The 21,088-nt window shown below is 31.4% G+C and overlaps 1 protein-coding gene and 1 pseudogene across 1 annotated transcript; one reads left to right on the top strand and one right to left on the bottom strand.

The window, feature by feature from the left end:
- Positions 1–943: 943 nt before the first annotated feature.
- Positions 944–2,656, bottom strand: LOC140872430 (probable galacturonosyltransferase-like 3). Its single transcript, XM_073275247.1, has one exon. It carries the CDS (start codon positions 2,505–2,507, stop codon positions 1,470–1,472), a length of 1,038 nt encoding a protein of 345 aa, XP_073131348.1. The 5' UTR covers positions 2,508–2,656; the 3' UTR covers positions 944–1,469.
- Positions 2,657–3,159: 503 nt separating this feature from the next.
- LOC140872489 (uncharacterized) lies at positions 3,160–5,278 on the top strand (annotated as a pseudogene).
- Positions 5,279–21,088: the final 15,810 nt, after the last annotated feature.

Here is a 21,088-nt window from a genome sequence, read left to right as displayed (position 1 = left end):
GTGTTTGTCCAATTGTTAGGAGTTCAATTCATCTAACCAATACTTTTATGGGCAAGCATGTCAGCGTCGCACAAGACTTTTCTTATACAGTTTATTTGATTAATGTGGTGCTCGCCCACAGGTAGAGTTGTCTAAACGGGCCAGGCCTGTCGGGCCAGCCCGTCCCGTCATGAGAAATTGATGGGTTGGGTTATGGTTTTACTAGCTCGTTTGGAGGCGGGCCTAAATGAGCACGGGGCAGGCTAGGGCTGGTCGACCGACCAGTTATTTTAAAAATTAAAAATTTTCATTTATTTAAAATTATGACCTAAAAACACTTATTTTTTTAATTATGTTTTTTTGAATATTTATAACTATTATTTGATGTGTTTTTAATATCTTATACAAAATATCTAATGTTATTCATATTATTTGAGTATGTGATTTTTATACAAAATATAATAGTTAATATCAAAATTTTATATGATTTATTTGATTATGACATTTATTATTTGTTATTGTGTGACAATGTTAATATATTGTTTTAATCAAAAATACTAATTTTGTTTTTTGCATTTTTTATTATTTTTTTATTATTTTTGGCCCGTCTAGCCCGAAATCCGCGACGTGACGAGACACGCTGGGGTTTTAACGGCTCCTTTGGACGCGGACCTAAACAGACCAACCCAATTGGATCACAAGTTCGGACAGGCCGGGCCGTCTTTACCCACAGGCTACATATATGGTCACAGTATTAAATATAGGCCTAGTGAATTGGCCTCATGAACTTGTCTTCTTTTGGCCCAATAAATTTTATCAGCTTTATATCATGTTAATTGGATATTCACGTGGCCCAATAAAAAATCGCAAGTGTGTCACTATGAACAATAATTATCTGCAATATTGAAACGAGAATAAAGATTAATATCTACATAATTATGAACAAATCGCAAGTGCATCACTATGAACAAAAATAATAATAATAATAATAAATAAAAATTACAAACACAATGCATTTTGTTTTGTTTTGTTTTTATTCCAACTTTTCCCCCCTAAAAACGTAAATAAAAGATCACCAAGGCAGTATGGGTATGCAAGTATAGAAACATATGGATTACGCGTATAAAATTTGTACGCGTTAATAGATCATCATCCACAAATGCCAGGATAACTTTGACAGCTAAGTGATAATCTTCCAATCTTCTATAATCCGACAACTTCCACAAGTACTATACATAGATTTTATCATCCACCGCCGCCCGTCACGGCTGAACCTCCCATCCTCACCACCGTCGCCGCCGCGAATTCCAATGTCGACCCTCATGCCACGTCATGATATCCTCCCACTCTTTGTCCTTTTCCTGCCAGTCCCCGTCTCACTCACACTTTAATTTCATTAATGGATATGGGCCATCCCATGATCGATTTAGCAACAAGAATATGAATTTTTTTTTTTTTTTATCAAGGAAAAATACCAATACCAATTATTATCAGATATCAGAAAATAAATATTGATGTTTAAACAAATCGTAGGGTGCCCAAAGATTGTCTAATGTACAGGGTCTCTTTGCATCCAGCCTCAACCATGGCTTCCCCTTTCCACTCCAGTGCAGCAGGCTCACTGGACCCGGATGCAGATCTCTGCATAAACCTTCAAGATTATCACCGCCCAGCCCGTGTTGGTTCCACCGGTGCTCCACTCCTTCAACATTACCGGCGAAAACCAGTAGAAATGGCGGCAGGGACCCCAATTCGTAGATTCTGTATCTTTTCTGTATTTTCATCCAATACTCTAGTTTCTTGGTGAAGCCGTGGTTTCTCCATCTGGTTAGATCGATCACCATTACTCCGGTGTTGAAGTAGCAAGGGGATCTTCTTCTGAAAGTGGCGGAGAATGATGGGTTGGACCAGAATTTGGAGGTGAAGTAGTGGCTGAAGTTCGCGTGGCAGTATTCGGGGGCTCCGAGGACGTGGGAGTTGAGGTTGATTTGCCAGAGCTTGGCAATGTCGTCGATTACTATGAGGTCGGAGTCGAGGTAGATAATGCGGGTGACGGAGGAGGGGAGGAGGTCGGCGAGGTAGATTCGGGCGTAGTTTAGGGGCTCGTCCAGGGCGCGGCGGATGGAGGAGGAGATGAGGTGGTTGACGGTGGTGGGATTGAAGGAGTAGAGGCGGAAGCGGAGGTATGGGAAGGTGGAGATGATGGTCCTGAGGAGGTTGTAGCGGTGGTCGGGCGTCGCCAGGAAGTGGAAGACGGTGTTCTCCGGGCACGAGGAGTGCTGGAGGACGGAGAGCACGGCGGCGATGGAGCCACGGAGGTAAGGGGTGGCGTAGTCTAAAGTCATGGCTATATGTATTGTGGAGGAGTTGTCATTCGGCGGCGGGCATGAGACTCCGTTGCGGAATGCGGGAGCTTCACGGAATTGTTGATGACCGGATGCGGCGGCGGCAGAGAGCGGAGGGAGGAGAAGGAGAGGGAGGAGGACGGCGGCGACCGCGGTGGCTAGGTGACGGAGATCGGTTGGCATGGCGATTTGGTGGGATTTTGAGGAGGTGTGATATGGAGGGGACGAGTAAAAAGTATTGGAATGAATAAAACTAAACTTTTTGGTTTGGCCAACTCTTTTTTGTTTATTTAGTTTAGTTCAGTTTCTTATAATATATTATTATTTGATTTAAAATTTAATTGAAATAGATATTTTAACTAAACTAGCGAAAAAGAGGGATTGCCCACTTGCCTTATTAAACCTAATATTATATACACATGCAAGACTTGATTCCGACATGTCTATGTCCATTATTGTTTTATTATTATATATAAAATAATAATTATATATATAATTCAGCATATGATATGTATTATAGAACAAACAGTCAAAAAAATAAACAAAAATAATATGTATTATTATTGTGTTTTTTACTGAACAAAGGAATAATATTTTGGCATCTGAATATTGAATGGGTGGTAGGACCAAGAACTCGATGGAGGATGAGGATTGTGAAAGCCAGCCTGGAAAGACGCGTTGGGGCTAAAAATCTAGTGTTGCATTTTAGCCCACCAAATAAGATCTCAACCGTACGTCACTGAGTCCGGTCAACATTTACTTAGATTTAATGTAGCCGACGGTCTAGATTTTAGCTCGCCTTTAATTGCGATGAGGTTTCTGTTCACCACTCGTAATGGGGCACGTGCTGGACACCCTCTATTCTGGTTGGGCGGTGGTGTTTAAACGCGGGGAGATGGTTAGGAGGGTAATGACTGGATTAAGAGGTATAACAGTGGATCGAGGGATTAATTAGTCGCGATCTTCGATACACGGGAAATGTGAATCAGTAATTAATGCCCATAATTAAGGTCGCGGGCCTTTTTTGATAAAATATCCCAAAAATACATGTGAGCATGTTTCCAGAGTAAGAGCATGTCCAACTTGATCGCCCCCGGCGAGGAAATCGCACGCGGATGTTATCCGCGTGCGATCAAGTGGTGGGTCCCGTGCCGCGGTCAAACCCATCCATTTTTAATTTTTTTTAATTTTTTTTTTACATCATTATTGGTTTTCTTTTATTTTTTTAACTTTTTTTAATGCGGGGCCCACCAATTAATAAAAAAAAAATTAAATAAATCAACGGCCAGATTATCTGGCCGTTGATAAATAAAGGGCAAGAAAAATTTGGCCCTTTTATTTAAAAAAAAAAAGAAAAGAAAAACGGAACAAAAAAAAAAAGAAGGGCTGGGATGATTTGGTCGTTGAAGATCAACGGCCAAATCAATTTCAGTCTGATTTTTTTCATAAAAATTATTAATAATTCAAAAAAAAAATTTAAAAAATTTCGATTTTTTTTTTAAAAATATTCTGAAAAAGTACAAACGGCCATAATTTTCAAAATTCATGAAATTTTCTATAAATATACTCATTTTCATTTCATTTACACATTCTCCACTTTGTTTAAACATATTCACACACTAAATCTTCAATATTTTTCATGGCATACATGAGTTCTTCATCATCGGACGATGAAATTATGTCACATGATCCGATGATGGACGACTTTATCTCCCCACCACGTTCAATAACCCAGAAATTAATAATGAACGTTTGTACGCTTCAATCGGGGGAGTCAAGTCGCGTACGTGGCTACAAACGGAAATAAAAAAATCGAGAACGTGTTGCCGGGGCTCGAAGATTATTTAAAGATTACTTCGCCGACAGTCCCGTCTACAACGAGCATGATTTTCGAAGGCGATTCCGTATGAGAAGACCTTTGTTTTTGAGAATTATGGAAGCTCTACAGACCAATGTACCTTACTTTGTCCAACGGAGGGACGCAACCGGTAAACTCGGGTTGTCATCACTACAAAAGGTTACGGCTGCTGTTCGGATGCTTACATATGATGTTGCAGGCGATGCTGTTGATGAATATTTGAGGATAGGTGCATCGACAGCACTGGAGTGTTTGAAAACATTTTGCAGGGGGATGCATGAGATATTTTCTGAACAATATTTGAGGCAACCAACATCTGAGGACGTTGCTCGGCTAAATGCTGAAAATGCTAGAAGAGGATTTCCCGGGATGCTTGGAAGCATTGATTGCATGCATTGGGCTTGGAAAAATTGTCCGGCAGCTTGGGCAGGGCAATATCAAAGTGGACATCAAAAAGAACTTTCAATCATACTACAAGAGGTTGCATCAAAAGATTATGGATTTTTCATGCATATTTCGGCGTATCAGGATGCAACAACGACATCAACGTACTCGAGAGGTCCAACTTGTTCTTAAATCTTGCAAAGGGAGAAGCCCCTCCAGTTCAGTTTGAGGTGAACGAGAATGAATACAACATGGGATACTATCTCGCCGACGGTATTTATCCATCTTGGGCTGCCTTTGTCAAAACTATCTCTCGACCCCTCTCGCAAAAACATAGGATTTTTTTATACAATATCAAGAGGGGGTGAGAAAAGATGTTGAGCGAGCATTTGGTGTACTCCAAGCACGCTGGTATATAGTGAGAGGTTCATCTCGCTTGTGGGATCCAATTGATCTAGATTATATAATGAAAATATGTATCATTCTACATAACATGATTGTGGAGGACGAAAGAGAGGATATACTCGAAGATCACGATTTTTCAACTAGAGATGATGAACATGTGCCACCAAAAGTTGTCCTTTCAAGAGATCCTACTGTAGAGTTCAACGCCTTTTTAGAACGTTGTGTCAGTATTCAAAACCGAGAATTGCACCACAATCTTCAAAAAGACCTGATCGAACATATTTGGAATTTACATGGGGATGCATAGTGGAACTTGTCCACTTTTATTTACTTGTGTTAATTTTAATTGATGTACCTTTTTTTCTTATGTGCTTTTTAGTTTGGAATATTTTGTGCTTAATTTTAATTGATGTACATTTTTTCTTGTGTGCTTTTTAGTTTGGAATATTTTGTAATTTTAAATTTTTTTTATCGGTATTTTTATACAATGTTTTTTAATTTGTTATATTTATGTGCATTTTTATTATGTAATTATTAAATTTAATTATGTATATTTTTAATTTGTTAATTATATTTTTATTATGTTTAAAAATTATTGTTTAATAAATTAAAAAATAATATTTCAACATCACCACTACAACATCACCACACCACTGTACAAACATGCAATGAAGTCATCAACGCTGACATCATCATGCGATCAAGTTACTAACATGACCACACCAACTTCCTCACATCCTTGTACATGCTCTAATGTAAACTTCCCCCAAAGGAATTCTGGTCAAGGTGTGAATGAATTGAATTGAATTGAATTGTGAGAGAATTTTGAGTTTTGAATTCCGTTCGCTTTAGATATATTTGATGAACTCGATTTTGATTTAAATATCGAAAGGTTTTTTTTAAAAAAAATTGCTCGAGTTGGAACTCAACTCGAAACATTATAAGTACATATTCTCAAGTTATCCGAACTATATATTGCTAAAAAAATAAATATTAATAGAAAGTTTTGAAATAAATATATTTAATATATAATTATATTAAGTTAATAATTAATAATATGATAAAGTTCGCATGCTATCGAAGAAAACAATGTAAACTAGAATTCGGTTAGATAAAAACCGTAAACATGTTCGAGTTGTTCAAAATGCAGCTAACCAATTAATAATAACTTAAAGTTTGAACGTGCAGAAAAGCTATGTTTAATTATTTATCCAATACACCGATAAAAAAAAAAATTTATTTATCCAATACATAATTTAAAATCCTACTACGTTGCATGATACTTGTTGCAACTATTACACAATATACTTGCAAAATTATCGCATATATTAAAGAAGTGCACTACTTATTAATCGAATTAAAACTTTATGTGTCCATGATTTTCTTCATTTTTTGTGTCTCATTTTAATTTTAAATTAAAGAAGGATTAGAAATAAAAATATGACAACAACGATAACAATAATGATAAATATTCATGTTTTAACAACACACAATACATATACCAATGCGAAGGGTATTTAATTGTAGTAGTACGTGCTAAATTAATACGAAATTATAAAATAGTAATAAAAAATATAATTCTAATAAATTTCGTGGAACTTATGCAAAAACTTATAATGTATAGATTATACAAACAAATGAAAAGGATGGTTTGCAAGGTGCACTCATTAAATATATATATATATATATATATATATTTCATAACTAGTGTTAGTTACTTTATTAAAAATTATAGCTAATGGTAATGGTGTGAGTTTGACTCAAATTATTTATATTGTACAATAACTCAATTAACATCATCCACTTTTGGAAAGGACAATTATTTAAAGAAGGGTTGACCCCGAAGAAGACCCTATTCCACATGAGTTAGAGGCCCATTGACTCATGCGGAGGGTAAATCGAGGGATGTACACGAGCGGCAAGGACCTGATGGAGGGAGCACATGACCCAATCCGGTCCCAGAGCATACCCCCCACAATATTTCAGCAGGGAATATGCTCCACACGAGGATTGAACCCGCAACGTTGGGGAATTTCTTCCCACGTCATCTCAGGCCTTACCAACTCGCCTATGCCCCTGTGGGCTGGAAAGGACAATTATTGCTACTTGCTAGGGGTGGCATACCGAATCGTATACCTAAAATTATGGTATAATTAAGAAAATTTTATACTGATATCGTATTGACATTTTCGGTACATATAACTATCATCAGGGACGGTCCTGAGAAAAATGTGGTCCGAGACGAAGTTAAAAATATGATCCCTTTCATTAATAAGCTGTGTATATTTATATATACATATAATATATTAAAGAACATTCACATTAGAAATAATTTTACCCATAGTTTCTCAAAATAAAATATTCAACAACCAATATTATTTAAAATTCACTCTTATGACATTTTTTAAAAAACAAAATCGTCATTTTTTGACATTTTATGATGAAAATTTGTGCAAGAATTGAACTATTTAACTAAATTCATCAAAATATAAAATAGCACTAAATAATAAAGTCAAATACGAACAAAAAAATGTACATATATATAGGTGAGAGATAATAAATTAATGTAATATAAATTAATACAATAATGATGCTATCCATTCGTAAATGAAAAAATAAAAAGAAAAATTCAACCTTTTATAAAATTACTCAATTTTCATAAGGTGCAATCTAAGTAATCAACATGGTTTAATTGAAAAATAAGTAAGAAAAACTTGAGAGTATGTCTACCTATGATGCAACGAAGTTCTGCGAAAAATTTCCATGCATGTATTAAATTGGTTGGAGGGCTGCATGAAAAAAAATATAGAAGTTGAACAGAGTTAGTGAACCATTTAACTCATTTGGAGCAAGATTTTCTCATAAAAACATATTCATAATTTCTGTATTTTGTTATTATAACACTATTTATTAAATAAATTTATTTGGATATTAATTTAAATACTAATTTTTAAAAATAATCAGGGGCCCGTCTCAAGGTGGAGCCCTAGGTCGTCGCCCGGCCCGTCCTACCTTAGGGTCGTCCCTAACTAGCATATCGATTATATCGAACATGATTAATATGTATAATATGAACACAAATATTCATATGAAACAGATTCACGGGATAATTTTGTGAGACGTATATTTTTTATTCTATCTGAACCATTAAATAAATATTATTTTTTTCGTCAAACATATTAATTTTTATTATAGATATGAACCGAGATTATATCACATGAGACTTACGTAAACCTAAATACGACTACCTAGATGAACATAAACGTAAATAAAATTTACGTAAAACAAGCTGTAATCAATCACATTCAAAACTTTATAACAAGTTGGCAATACACGAGTAAATATACTTTTTTATGATGTGAGAATCTGCAACCATTATCTTCGATGTACATCGAGTAAATCACCTAGCTAACATAATAACATGCAAAATATGATAGTAAGGTAAATCGCACTTAACAAGCTTTGTGCGACTGTGCAACATGTGTTCCCTCAAAAAAGTATTGATATGAGGAATTTGATTTCTGATCAACTGGCAAGAGTTTATATTCTACTCCACCAACTCAGCATAATTAAACTGTAAATATACTTATTATGTGACATTTTTGGATCCAATCCCTTGCTGGGGTGATGGGATCTGTTAAATAATTAAATTAATATGATGTCTTGTATGACTCAATTCAATAAATTAGTCCAATTCAAGAAATTAAAATCCGGCTTGGTTTTTTATCTAATTATTTATTGACTCCCTCAACAAAGGTCATTAGATTTAAGATAGGCCTACATGGAAGCCCCACGAAATCCTTCAAAAAATATATCAAGTAGTTCAACTCCTTTCATCGGGTGACGGCCTATTGAGTATCAGATGATTTTTATCGGGTAATTTCTGACATCTCTAAAGTTAATATATGTTGATGGCGATCCACAAAACTTGTTTTTGAGAATTGTTAGTGTGAGACCTCTTTCTCACATGGAGAAAATGAAAGCTTAAAAATGTTTGAATTTTTCTCAAAATGTTTTGGATTGTTTTCTTTGTTATTGATCTAGTAGATCATGATTTTGAAATTTTGACTTGTTTATATAATTTGGATTGTTTATCGAACAAATTTTATTTGATATGCATATGGATTTTTTTCCATGAATTCATGGAGATTTTTTTTATTTAATCATTTGTTTTATGCCAAGAAGTTTATTTAAATGTCACATCTCATTACACAATGACACAAATGAAGAGATGGAAGAAGACAAATCAGAAGAAGAACTACATGAATACATTGAGTGTTTGTTGATGCACATTTTCGAAATATTTTCTGTGTTAAATGATTATAGGACTACCATGTGTCGCGAACGTATCCAACAACCATTAACTAGAAGACCAATAACTGCAAGTAGATACGATTATATTCATAGAGTATTAAAAGAAGATCCAACAAATTTTAGAGAAATATATAGGATGTACCCTGATGTTTTTTTAAAGTTGTGCAACATTCTTAGGGAGAAAACACACTTACAAGACACATGATATATCTGTGTTGAAGAAATGCTTGCAATGTTTTTACTTATTGTTCGTCAAAATACTCGATATTGCATGATTCGTAAAATATTTGGTCGATCACAATACAAAACTAGCGAAAATTTCCACAAGGTGTTGAAAGCATTAAAGATCATTGCCGTTGATATGATGGTAAAGCCTGTATCTACAGTGCCAGAACGAATAAGAGAGAGCACAAGATTTTACCTTTACTTCAAAGTAACAATATTTTTCAATTATTGTTGTTTTATTATTTTTTTTGTTGTTGATGTTACAAATATTAATATATTTGATATTATTATTTTATTGCAGGATTGCATTGGAGCTATTGATGGTACTCATATCCCCGCGACAGTGTATTGGCGTGATGCTATCAGTTACCGCAATCATCATGGAATAATTTCTCAAAATGTTTTAACAGTATGTAACTTCGATTTAGAATTCACATATGTACTCAGTGGGTGGGGGATCTGCACATGATTCACATGTGTTGGCAGATGCTTTATCAAGAAATAATAGACTTAAAGTGTCACAAGGTATTTTTTTTTTTTTTGTAATATATATTACTAAATTATTTATGTTTTTGTACTTTTCAAAAGTTTATATATGTTATTCATTGATATACAAATATGATTTGATAGGTAAATTTTTTTAGTGGATGGCGGATATCCAAATCGACGTCAATTTTTAGCTCCTTTTCGAGGTGCAGTTATCATCTTCAAGAATTCACAGGACAAGGTAGTCACCCTGAAGATGCAAAAGAGTTGTTCAATATTCGCCACTTGAGAAACGTTATTGAGAGAATATTTGGCATATTCAAATCGTGTTTCAAAATATTCAAGACAGCTCTTCCATTTATTAAATACAAGACTCAGACAGATCTTGTTTTGGCTTGTGTCGGGTTACACAATTTTCTTCACAAGGAGTGTAGTTCTGATGAGTTTCCGATTAAAGCAGATAATGAAGCTCCATCATCTTCATCAGAACAAATTCATGAAGACAACTTTGATCAGTTACTTGATACTCAAGAACAACAACGAGCAAATGCTAATGCATGGAGGGATGCTATAGCCAATCAAATGTGGATCGAGGTTGATCAAGTAGTCACTAATGATTAAAGTTTTTTTTTCATAAAAGACAACTACAATTTAAATATCATAATTTTTTCGTATTCTGATTGATCATTTATCTACAATTTTATACAATTATTTATCTTGTATTTTTTTGAGTCATTATTTATCTAGTATTGATTATTGATAAAAAAAAAAGTGTTATTATATATGCGTGAAAAAATATTACTTATTGACTATATATTTGGAATTGACATGACAAAAAAATCATGAATTTAAATAAGTGGTTGATTAAATTTTTTTGAAAAAACAATAAAAAGAATTTATAAACATAAAAATTTACGATAAAAATTTTATATGACAATGTTAGGCTCAAAAAATCAAGAAAAATTTACGAATAAAGTTTACAAAACTGTACAGAAAAAAGTCAACAGCAGTCTATAAAAGTTATTAAAAGTCCATGAACTCCACAAAAGTCTATGACAAAATTCTTTAAAAAAATCAACAAGAGTCTATAAAAGTCATTAAAAATCCATGAACTCCACAAAAGTTCATGACTTTGAAAAAGTCCATAAAAGTCTTTAAAAGTCTAATTTGAATGAGCTGACAATTTGAAGACAAATCTCACAAAATTTAACTCTTCAAGAATTGATAATTTGATGCTTAGAGATAAAAAAACACATCTAATTAGATGCATACCAACATAGTCTTTTGGGATGCTTTCTATTAAATGAATAGAGCATTAAATAAAGGGAAAAAAGCCATTTCGGTCCCGTAACTTAGCCTGTTTTCTTTTTTAGTCCTTTAATTAGTCAAAGTTCTATATTAGTCTTTTAACTTTATCTTTTTTTCCATTTTAATCCTTTAATTAGTCAAAGTTCTGTATTAGACCTCTAACTTTATTTTTTTTTCTTTTTTAGTCCTTTAACTAGTCAAAGTTTTGTATTAGTCCTCTAATTTTTAAATTTTGGATATTTTGGTTCGATTTTATTGAAATGTTTAATTTTTTTTAGATTTTTTAATTTAAAAGGATACGTTCCCACTTGAAAAATTCCACTTAAATTTTACATTATTAAACTGAACTATATAATAATAATAATAATAATAATAATAATAATAATAATAATAATAATAATAATAATAATAATAATAATAATAATAATAATAATAATAATAATAATAATAATAATAATAATAATAATAATAATAAACCAAAAATCGATTTAATAAATATGTTTTTTGTATCTTTTTATCTCAATCAATAACACCAGCCCAAATTAAAAAAAAAAACTTTACAAAAACGACCACATTTACACATAAAAAAATATCAAATCTCACCGAAATTGCAATGAAGATTTAATCATTAGAGATTTACATTTAAGTTTAAAAATTAATTTTTCATATTTCATGAGAAAAAATAGATATAATGTTCGTAATCATATATTTTTTTACATTTATTTTTTTAATTCAAAAGATAATTCAAAAATAAATCAATAGAGCTAAATATTAATTCTTATTTTTATTTTTGCATTGTGAAAAAAACTATTTTCTCAAACAAAAAAACAAAAACCATTCCAAAAGTTGATATAATTAAAAAATTTCTAATTAAACACCACGATTATTTACTTTTGATTTTGTTTGTTATTTAAAAAAATTATGAACATATATTTTTCTATCAACATATCAAAATTTATAAAATTAGGTGACATTTTCAAGTAGTATGATTATCTTTTAAATTAAAAATCATCGAATTTTATTTTCTACTCATCAATTTTCGACAAAAAATAGATATTCCAATAAAAATAAACCAATATAGACAAAATTTAAAAGTTAGAGGAATAGTACAGAATTTTAACTAGTTAAAGGACTAAAAGAGAAAAAAAAATAAAGTTAAAAGACTAATACAAAACTTTGACTAGTTAAAGGATTAAAATAGAAAAAAAAAAGTTAAAAGACTAATATAGAACTTTGACTAATTAAAAGACTAAAAAAGAAAACAGGCTAAGTTACAGGACCAAAATGGGTTTTTTCCCATAAATAAATACAGCTCTTTTGAAATAAGGCAACCCAATAGACTCAAATTTAACGACATAATTCAAATAAGTCAGCCCAACAGACTCAAATTTAATAACATAACCGAGAACTAGCTATAAATAATCCAATAATACACAAAGTCAGTACTCCACATTCAGTCCAATTACATATCCCGAATCTCAAATCACATCACAAATTTGAAAATGCCTCCACTGTTCAGCACTATCCGTGAGTTGGATCCTTTGAATACACATTGATTCCTTAAACTCAGATTGGTTTGATGCTACGAACAACCTATATTTCAAACGAAGGCATTTAGTTTAGAATGTGTTTTTCATGATCGAGAAGTAAGGATGTTTATTCTCTTATTCCCCATCAATTTAAATTATTATTTATTATGTATTAGGTAATGAGAACTTTCTTCTATTTTACAGGGTTCTCGCACACATGGTAGTATATAAAAAAAGAGGTGTTGCAGAGGTCGACACCAATCTCAAGGAAGTGCATATTTTTGCCATAAAAAATATGGTGATTGTGCAGAATGACGTGACGTACAAGACCATGAAAAATAAATACAAAATTATTTAAAATACAAACACTTCTGTGAAGTTTTTGAAGATACAATTCAAAATTTCATGTTTGAATTCAAGCATTTTCCTGCACTATACATTACAGGAAACATATAGTGGATGACACCGACCTTTTTGGCAGGTTAATTAGTTTATGATTTGGTTTTTATGTGCATTTAGAATATAAATAGTTTTCTTACACGTTGATTTTTATTGAAGAAGTCATTGGAAAATATAAACCGAAGGACGCCCACGAAGGTTTATTGACTTTGTTTTGGAAGACATCGAGTAATTGTTAATAATATAACTTTTTTATTTATACATTATTTACTAATTATCACATATTTCAATTTTTTTTTGGAATAACATGTTACCGTGGACTTTATGGGGAGATTTTGTAGATAAAATGACAACCTATTTAGAAAATGTTGGTGAAGAAGCTGTGATTTGTTATTCTGCAAATATGTCGAGCAAAACAATATAGGGTGAAATTTGTGTATCAAATGTGTTCCATATTACGAACGTGAACGGGGATTTAGATGAAGTTATTGAATTTATAAAAAGGTATTTCTCATTTTTTTAAATATAATTTAAAATAATTTATTTTATACTAATTGGAATATACATGTAGGTTGATATTGGACAACAATACACCATACACAATCAGCACTATTTTGGCGTCAACTAACATAATTTTAGAGGACTTTTCGAAAAACAATATTTGAACTATAGAACAAATCTCAGAAGATAAACAGGTAAGAAAAAACATGAATAAACTCATTGCAAATTTTTTTTTCTAATGATAGTTTTAAAATCTAATGGGAGGGCATATTTAATTCTTATAGGTCGGAAGTTTTGGGTTTGCGCAAAAATTGTAGGTGTTGAGTCTTCTCGTGAATTGTCATATTTGTCATGTAAAAAATGTCCAAAGAAGGTGACTCCAGTAGGTGATAAACTTTAGTGCGAAAGGTGTGATTGTTTCGATGTGACTGGAAATTTGAGGTTTAACGAATAATCTACAATTAATTTTTGTTTTTTGACCTAACATATTTGCTAAAGTTTATTATTAAATTTTTTATTAAATATGTTTAAGATTCATATTCGAGTTGTTGACAATACTCGCAATGTTGTTTTCTTACTTTGAGATCGAGAGTGTGTAGGACTTATAGGGAAGACATCACTGAATTTGAGTGTTCATGAAGAGGTTATTGAAATTGTTTGTATTTTTATTTTACTTATGTTTTCGTACATATATATTATAAGTTATGCTAAATATTTTTTTATAATTTATGTTGAAACTTCAGAAAAAAAATCCCTAAGAAAATCGAGGATTAGGTTGATCGCAAAGTTCTGTTTAAAGCACATGTACGACCCAACAAGATTCATGGATTCTTTGGCATGTATATTGTAATTAATGAAAGTGATAGTATACCCCAATGTCATTGAAAAATATTGTGGAAAAATTTTTGAAATTCAGGTGAAGGTTATTTTTTCTCAAAAATATGTCAGTCTCTCACTATGGCATGCCGCATGCGGCACATAGATTCTCATACATGCACCATAAATTTATTATTCTAATACAAGAATTAGACGTTTATTCCAAATTAAGAAGTGCTTAAATTGGAGACGCAAAGGAGGTAAAGAGTAAAGTTTAACGGTTAATTGTCCATAAATCCCCAATTGAAATATTAACTTCGTGATCAGTCCCTAGGTCATAAAAATTTATCCTGCACTCCCTGATCCACTAAAAATATTTTTTTCAACTCCCTACTTCACTCTTTATTCATTTTTCCTTTAATTTATATTTTTTTTTTCCATTGAATTCCTCTCCAATTCTTCTTCGAAAGCGAGACCAAGCGGTTTCGAAACCATCCTTCCTTCTCATGAGCGATGTAAATCTGTAATCACTTAGATCCACCGGCCAAGAAAACCCATGGATGAATTTTCGAAAAGAAAGCGATGAGGGACGAAGAACTGGAGCAAGCCACAAAATCAACGACTTTGGAGAAACAGTAATTTCCTTTGATTTTATATTCGATTTCTCTAAAACCTTTCATTCTCTTCCTTCATATTTGCTTGGATGACTTTTTTTGCAGTTCTTGGATGTGGGTACTTTTTTTTATGGGAAATCAAATTTTTGTTTATTTTTATTACGATTTGATCAATTTTTTTATTTGCTGAAAATGAATTTTTTTTACCGATTTTATCAAGATTAAAGTTCATAATTAGGATGTGTGGTTGTTTGTTGGGATTGATCATGGATTATGTTAGATTTTTCTAATCCTTGTGTAATGGAAGATAGATGACGGGCTCTAATTGGGTTGAATTTTATTGTTTGGACTTTGAGTGATTGCTTATGATGAGTAATCGATTTGTGTTGCTGAACGTATGAGTGAGCATGTGTGGAATATCGGCGTTCGTAATTTTTTTGTGAATCTTAGTGTGCGAAGTTCTAGTCTTAGCAAAATTTGACTTGTTTCGAGCTTTATTAGTTAGTCAAGTAAGTAGGAAAAATTCATCTCCTTTGACACAAGCAAGGAGCTTACAGGAAAATCCCGAAATCACCTTGATATGATCCCTTCTTTTTCTTTTTCGAAACTTATTTGAACAACAACTACACAAATTTTTCATCTAATTATTATTTCAGAACTATTTTATGATCTATAGAACATTGAATTATGTATATATCTTCCTTCCTCATCTTTTTCTATACTCCTCTTCTCTGATGATGAAAGCCCATTTGAAAAATCAAAGAAAACAGAAAATCTTGCCTTGCCTCTACTACACATTCACCTATGTTCTTTTACCCTTGTTTTCTCCTCTATTTAACTGTTATTGTTTGCTCTATCAAAGAAATCATACTCCCCAAAAAATATTTGTCTTCGTTTCGCATCTCTTTTATTTGTTGCACCTAATTTTTTTTATATTTTCTTCAACTAATTGATAGTCATTGTTCAATTTTTTAAAGGATGTGTTCAATTTGATTCATAGTTTGATTGGTTGTTGCGACTAATTTTTGTTCAATGTTTTATTTGCTAATTTACTGCATGATGTGCTTCCATTGCACTTAGTTTAAACTGTGTGCAACTTCATACATTTTTTATAATTTTTTTTATCTTTATAAGTTTTTTGTTGTTTCTTTTGATTTTATTTGGTAATTGGTTTTTCGTGATATTTGGTTTGGCTCTATTAGTTTTAGTATTTATTTTTTAAGATAAACGCTGGTCGAGATTTTATTCTTAAATTTGATCGTTTTTTCATTTTTTTTCAAAAATAGTTTGAGAAAAATATTAGTTTTATTTACTTCTGCATGGGGGATGAATAAATTTAAAATATTGGTGTTTGTGGTAGGATTCAAGGTTAGTACTCTCTTATTATCCTAAATTTTTTTAATATTTATTATTTATGTTAGGTGTTTCTATATAATAGAAATAATTTCAACAATTGGAGTCTAATTTATATGTCAAAATAGGATATAGAATCAACTTAATTTTTTTTTTTGTGCCTTATGTTTTGTATTTGATATTCAGTTTGTTATGTTATTCAGTTTAATGGTATGTGTTGAATGAACTTTAAAACTTATTTGTTTTATTTATATTGGTTATGGTGATATTGTTTTGTGTATTTTGAATACAAAAATGGTTAGACAAAAAAAGCATATGGATGCGGACGAGCCTTACAAGTAGAGGAGCAAGGATGCGAAACCACGATGTTCTTTTATCTATTTAAAAACCGTGATGAAGAAACTTGAATCAAAACTCGTCGAGAGAAATAACCAACCATTAAGAGTGCAACGTCAAATAGTGCTATGTTCATTTCAGTTGTTAATTATTTGTTGTTATTTTGTAAATTTGTGTTTATAGATAAAAGTGTTGATACGTTCTATGTAATCATTTGCACAAAATATACTGATATAATTTCTTGGTGATGGTGTTATTTGGCTCTATCTTGATTGTTTTGGTGTTTAATTTTTTGGTTAAACCACATTTAGTACTAATATTATTTTAGAAGTAGCATTATTTTAATCATGATATTAGTACCGGGTGCATGTAACTGTAGTACTAGTATTATTCATCATAGCTTCGTATTGTTTGGTTTAGCCACATGTAGTATAGCATTGTTTTGATGATATGAGTATTGGGTGAAGCAAAAGTAATACTAATTAAGCTAAAAAAAACTACTTAAGTTCTATTACAATGTCATGGTAACGAAAACACAACAAAACTCAAGCCATGAATAAGCTAAACAAAACTAATAACAAAAGGCATAGTAGTTAATAGAACTAATCAATTATTGATATCACAATTATGCTATTATTATATACCACAAATCAATACATAAGTACTACGTGGTAAGACCATTTGTACTGCTAATATCATCCAAGAACAAAGACCACTAACCAATACATGTGTTTATGGTACCACATATTAGGTATTATTGATACCACAATTAAGCTAGTATATACCACAAATAAAGACATAAGTACTACATAATAAGATCTTTTGTACTGCTAATACCTTACAAGAACAAAAACCACTAAATCATACAAATGTTCATGGTGCCTCACATCGGGTATTATTGATACCACAATTAAGTTATTGTGTACCACATAGCAAGACATAAGTACTAATTTGTAAAACGTTTTGTACTACTAATACCACACAAGAACAAAGATAACTAACTCATACATGTGTTCAAAATATCACACATTGCTTATTATTGATTCCAAAATTTAGCTAGAGTGTACCACAAATAAATACATAAGTACTACATAATAAGACATAAAATAGTACCACATATTCATGCGGATTTTATTTCAATGGTGATTAACACATGTTTACACATCAAATGCCTAATTTTTCAGTATAAATCAAAATACTTTAGCTTGAAAATAAAGTGGTACGTAGTACTTTAGCTAGCAAATAAAGTATAATAACGTATAATTGTGGTGTTGGTGCGTGGTCAAAAATACAGTATCATTTGTATCGATACGTAGTACGTTTGTTTAAAATTGAAGTATAATAATCTCTATTTGTGGTATGAGGTTTTGTTAAATTTGGTACATCTTCCATAAATTTTTTACATTGTGGTGTTGATGCGTGGTTCAGAAAAGCAGTACCATTTGTAACAATACGTAGTACTTGTGTTTGAAAATTAAGTATAATAACATGTAACTGTGGTATGAGAATTTGTTAAATTTGATACATCTTCATTCGTACTGAGTATATACATTACAAGAAGGGAGATCAATGAATAGTAATTAACACATGTTTATGCATCAAGTGCATGATTCAATGTTGATTGACACATGTTTATGAATCATAATGTCTAATTTTGGTAGCACATATGGTGATTATCAAAACACATGTATATGTCCATTGTTTATGTTTGTAACTTCTATGATTAAACAACTTTATCTATGCATCCAATGTCCTAATTTTGTAACATCAATGGTGATTAAAATATTTTCACTCATAAAATGTCTAAATTTTTAGTATAATCATGATTATAACATGTTTATGCATTCTAATGTCTAATTTAGTAGCATCTATTGTGATTAATAAACACATGTATATGTATCCATTGTATATATTTGTAACATATATGGTTAAATAAACTCTATCTATGCATCCAATGTCCTAATTTTTTTTTATCATCATTGGTGATTAACACATGTTTACATATCAAATGTCTAATTTTGTAGTATAAATCAAAATACTGTAGCTTGAAAATGAAGTGGTCAGCAACGCAGTATCATTTATATATATACGTAGTATTTTAGTTTGCAAATAAAGTATAATACCATATAATTGTGGTATGAGAATGTGTTAAATTTGATACATTTTTCATATATGTTTTACATTGTGATGTTGGTGTGTGGTAAAAAACATAGTACCATTTGTATTGATACTTAGTACCTTTGCTTGAAAATCAAGTATAATAACGTCTAATTTTGGTATGAGAATTTTTTAAATTTGGTACATCAATCCTTCCATACATGTTTTACATTGTGGTATTGGTGTGTGGTCAGAAACGCAGTACCAATTATATCTATAGTTAGTACTTTAGCTAGCAAATAAAGTATAATAACGTTAAATTGTGGTATGAGATTTTGTTATAATTGGTACATCTTCCATACATATTTTATATTTTAGTGTTGTTGCATGGTAAAAAACGCAGTACCATATGTATTGATACGTAGTACCTTGGCTTGACAATGAAGTATAACAACCTCTAATCGTGGTATAAGAATTTGTTAAATTTGGTACATCTTTCATACATGTTTTACATTATGGTATTGGTGCGTGGTTAAAAAACGCAGCACCATTTGTATTGATACGTAGTACGGTTACTAGAAAATGAAGTATAATAATCTATAATTGTGGTACGAAAATTTGTTAAATTTGATACATCTTCCATATATATTTTACATTGTGGTGTTGGTGCGTGGTTCAAAAAAACAGTATCATTTGTATTGATACATAGTAAGTTTACTTAAAAATGAAGTATAATAACCTCTAATCGTGGTATGAGAATCTGTTAAATTTGGTATATCTTTCGTACATGTTTTACATTGTGGTGTTGGTGCATGATCAAAAACGCAGTACCATTTGTAACAATGCATAGTACTTTTGCTTGAAAATGAAGTATAATAAAGTCTAATTGTGGTATGAGAATTTGTTAAATTTGATACATCTTTCATACATGTTTTACATTGTGGTGTTGGTGCGTGATCAGAAACACAGTATCATTTGTAACGATACATAGTACTTTTGCTTGAAAATAAAGTATAATAATGTCTAATTGTGGTATGAGAATTTGTTAAATTTGATACATCTTTCATACATATTTTATATTGCAGTGTTGATGCTTGGTCAGAGACGCAGTACTATTTATAATGATACGTAGTATATTTGCTTGAAAATAAAGTATAATAATACGTCTAATTGTGGTATGAGAATTAAAAATTCATTCTACCAAAATTAAACATCCAACTTCATCAACATAGTTATAAAGTGAAATTAAACATTCATTTCACCAAAATACAGTACCACCTTCATTAACATAGTTATAAATAGAAATTAAACATCAATTCTACCAAAATACAGTACCAACTTCATCAACATGGTTATCCATACGATCAAATTACAGTACAAAATACACCAAAAAAAATTGTTCACTCCATTTTCATTTCCCTTAGTCCTTTCCAAAATATTGAAGCAGAGTAACGGCTTGGTGCCTCATACAGCCTCCGGGTACTAGCTTTCACCTCAGATCCTACTCGTTTTCGAACCATTTTTAAATAAAAAAAAATAAAACAGTGTGCAATAAGTCATAACGAAAAGCAGCATAATTTAATAAATTTCATCGGATTATCATGCATTGCTTCAAAATCAGCATAATTCAATCAAAAATTAGTACGTGTCGAAAACAGATCATCACAATTTCATTAAAAACAAGAAATATTTGAGGAAAAAATCGTCATAAATAGAAAAAACCAACATATGCCAAATAGAATTCGAAACAAAGTGAACGAACAAGCGCAAAAACAAACAAAAATTTGACAAATATTTTATTTATATGATTTTGATTCTAATTTCAGGGAAAATTTTAGATTTCATCCGAGTATATATAATACACTGTTTTATGGAAATTCAAACTTCTTTGATCCCCTTCATTAAATAAGTGTTCATCTTCAATGGCGCAAACCCACAATTTGATTCAAAAATCAGAGTCACATTCGCCAAATACCAATCAACTAAAATTCAAATCACCGTCCCAATGAGCAACGCGACTATCAATATAGAATTAACCATAAAACACACGCCATTGTAGTCAATTTCAAACAAAAATAACAAGAACCTATTAAAAAAAATTGCAGTAATAATAACTGTCAGAAGAAGAGAAAAATAAAA

This window comes from Henckelia pumila, unplaced genomic scaffold (genome assembly GCF_033568475.1).
Source record: "Henckelia pumila isolate YLH828 unplaced genomic scaffold, ASM3356847v2 CTG_466, whole genome shotgun sequence".
NCBI classification, from domain to species: Eukaryota; Viridiplantae; Streptophyta; class Magnoliopsida; order Lamiales; family Gesneriaceae; genus Henckelia; species Henckelia pumila.
The sequence above is the reverse complement of the archived record's forward strand: the minus strand, read 5'-3'. Positions and strand labels throughout refer to the sequence as shown.

Bases quoted from the DNA above. Each gene is read 5' to 3' on its own strand.
- LOC140872430 (XM_073275247.1), bottom strand. From the start codon at position 2,507: ATGCCAACCGATCTCCGTCACCTAGCCACCGCGGTCGCCGCCGTCCTC.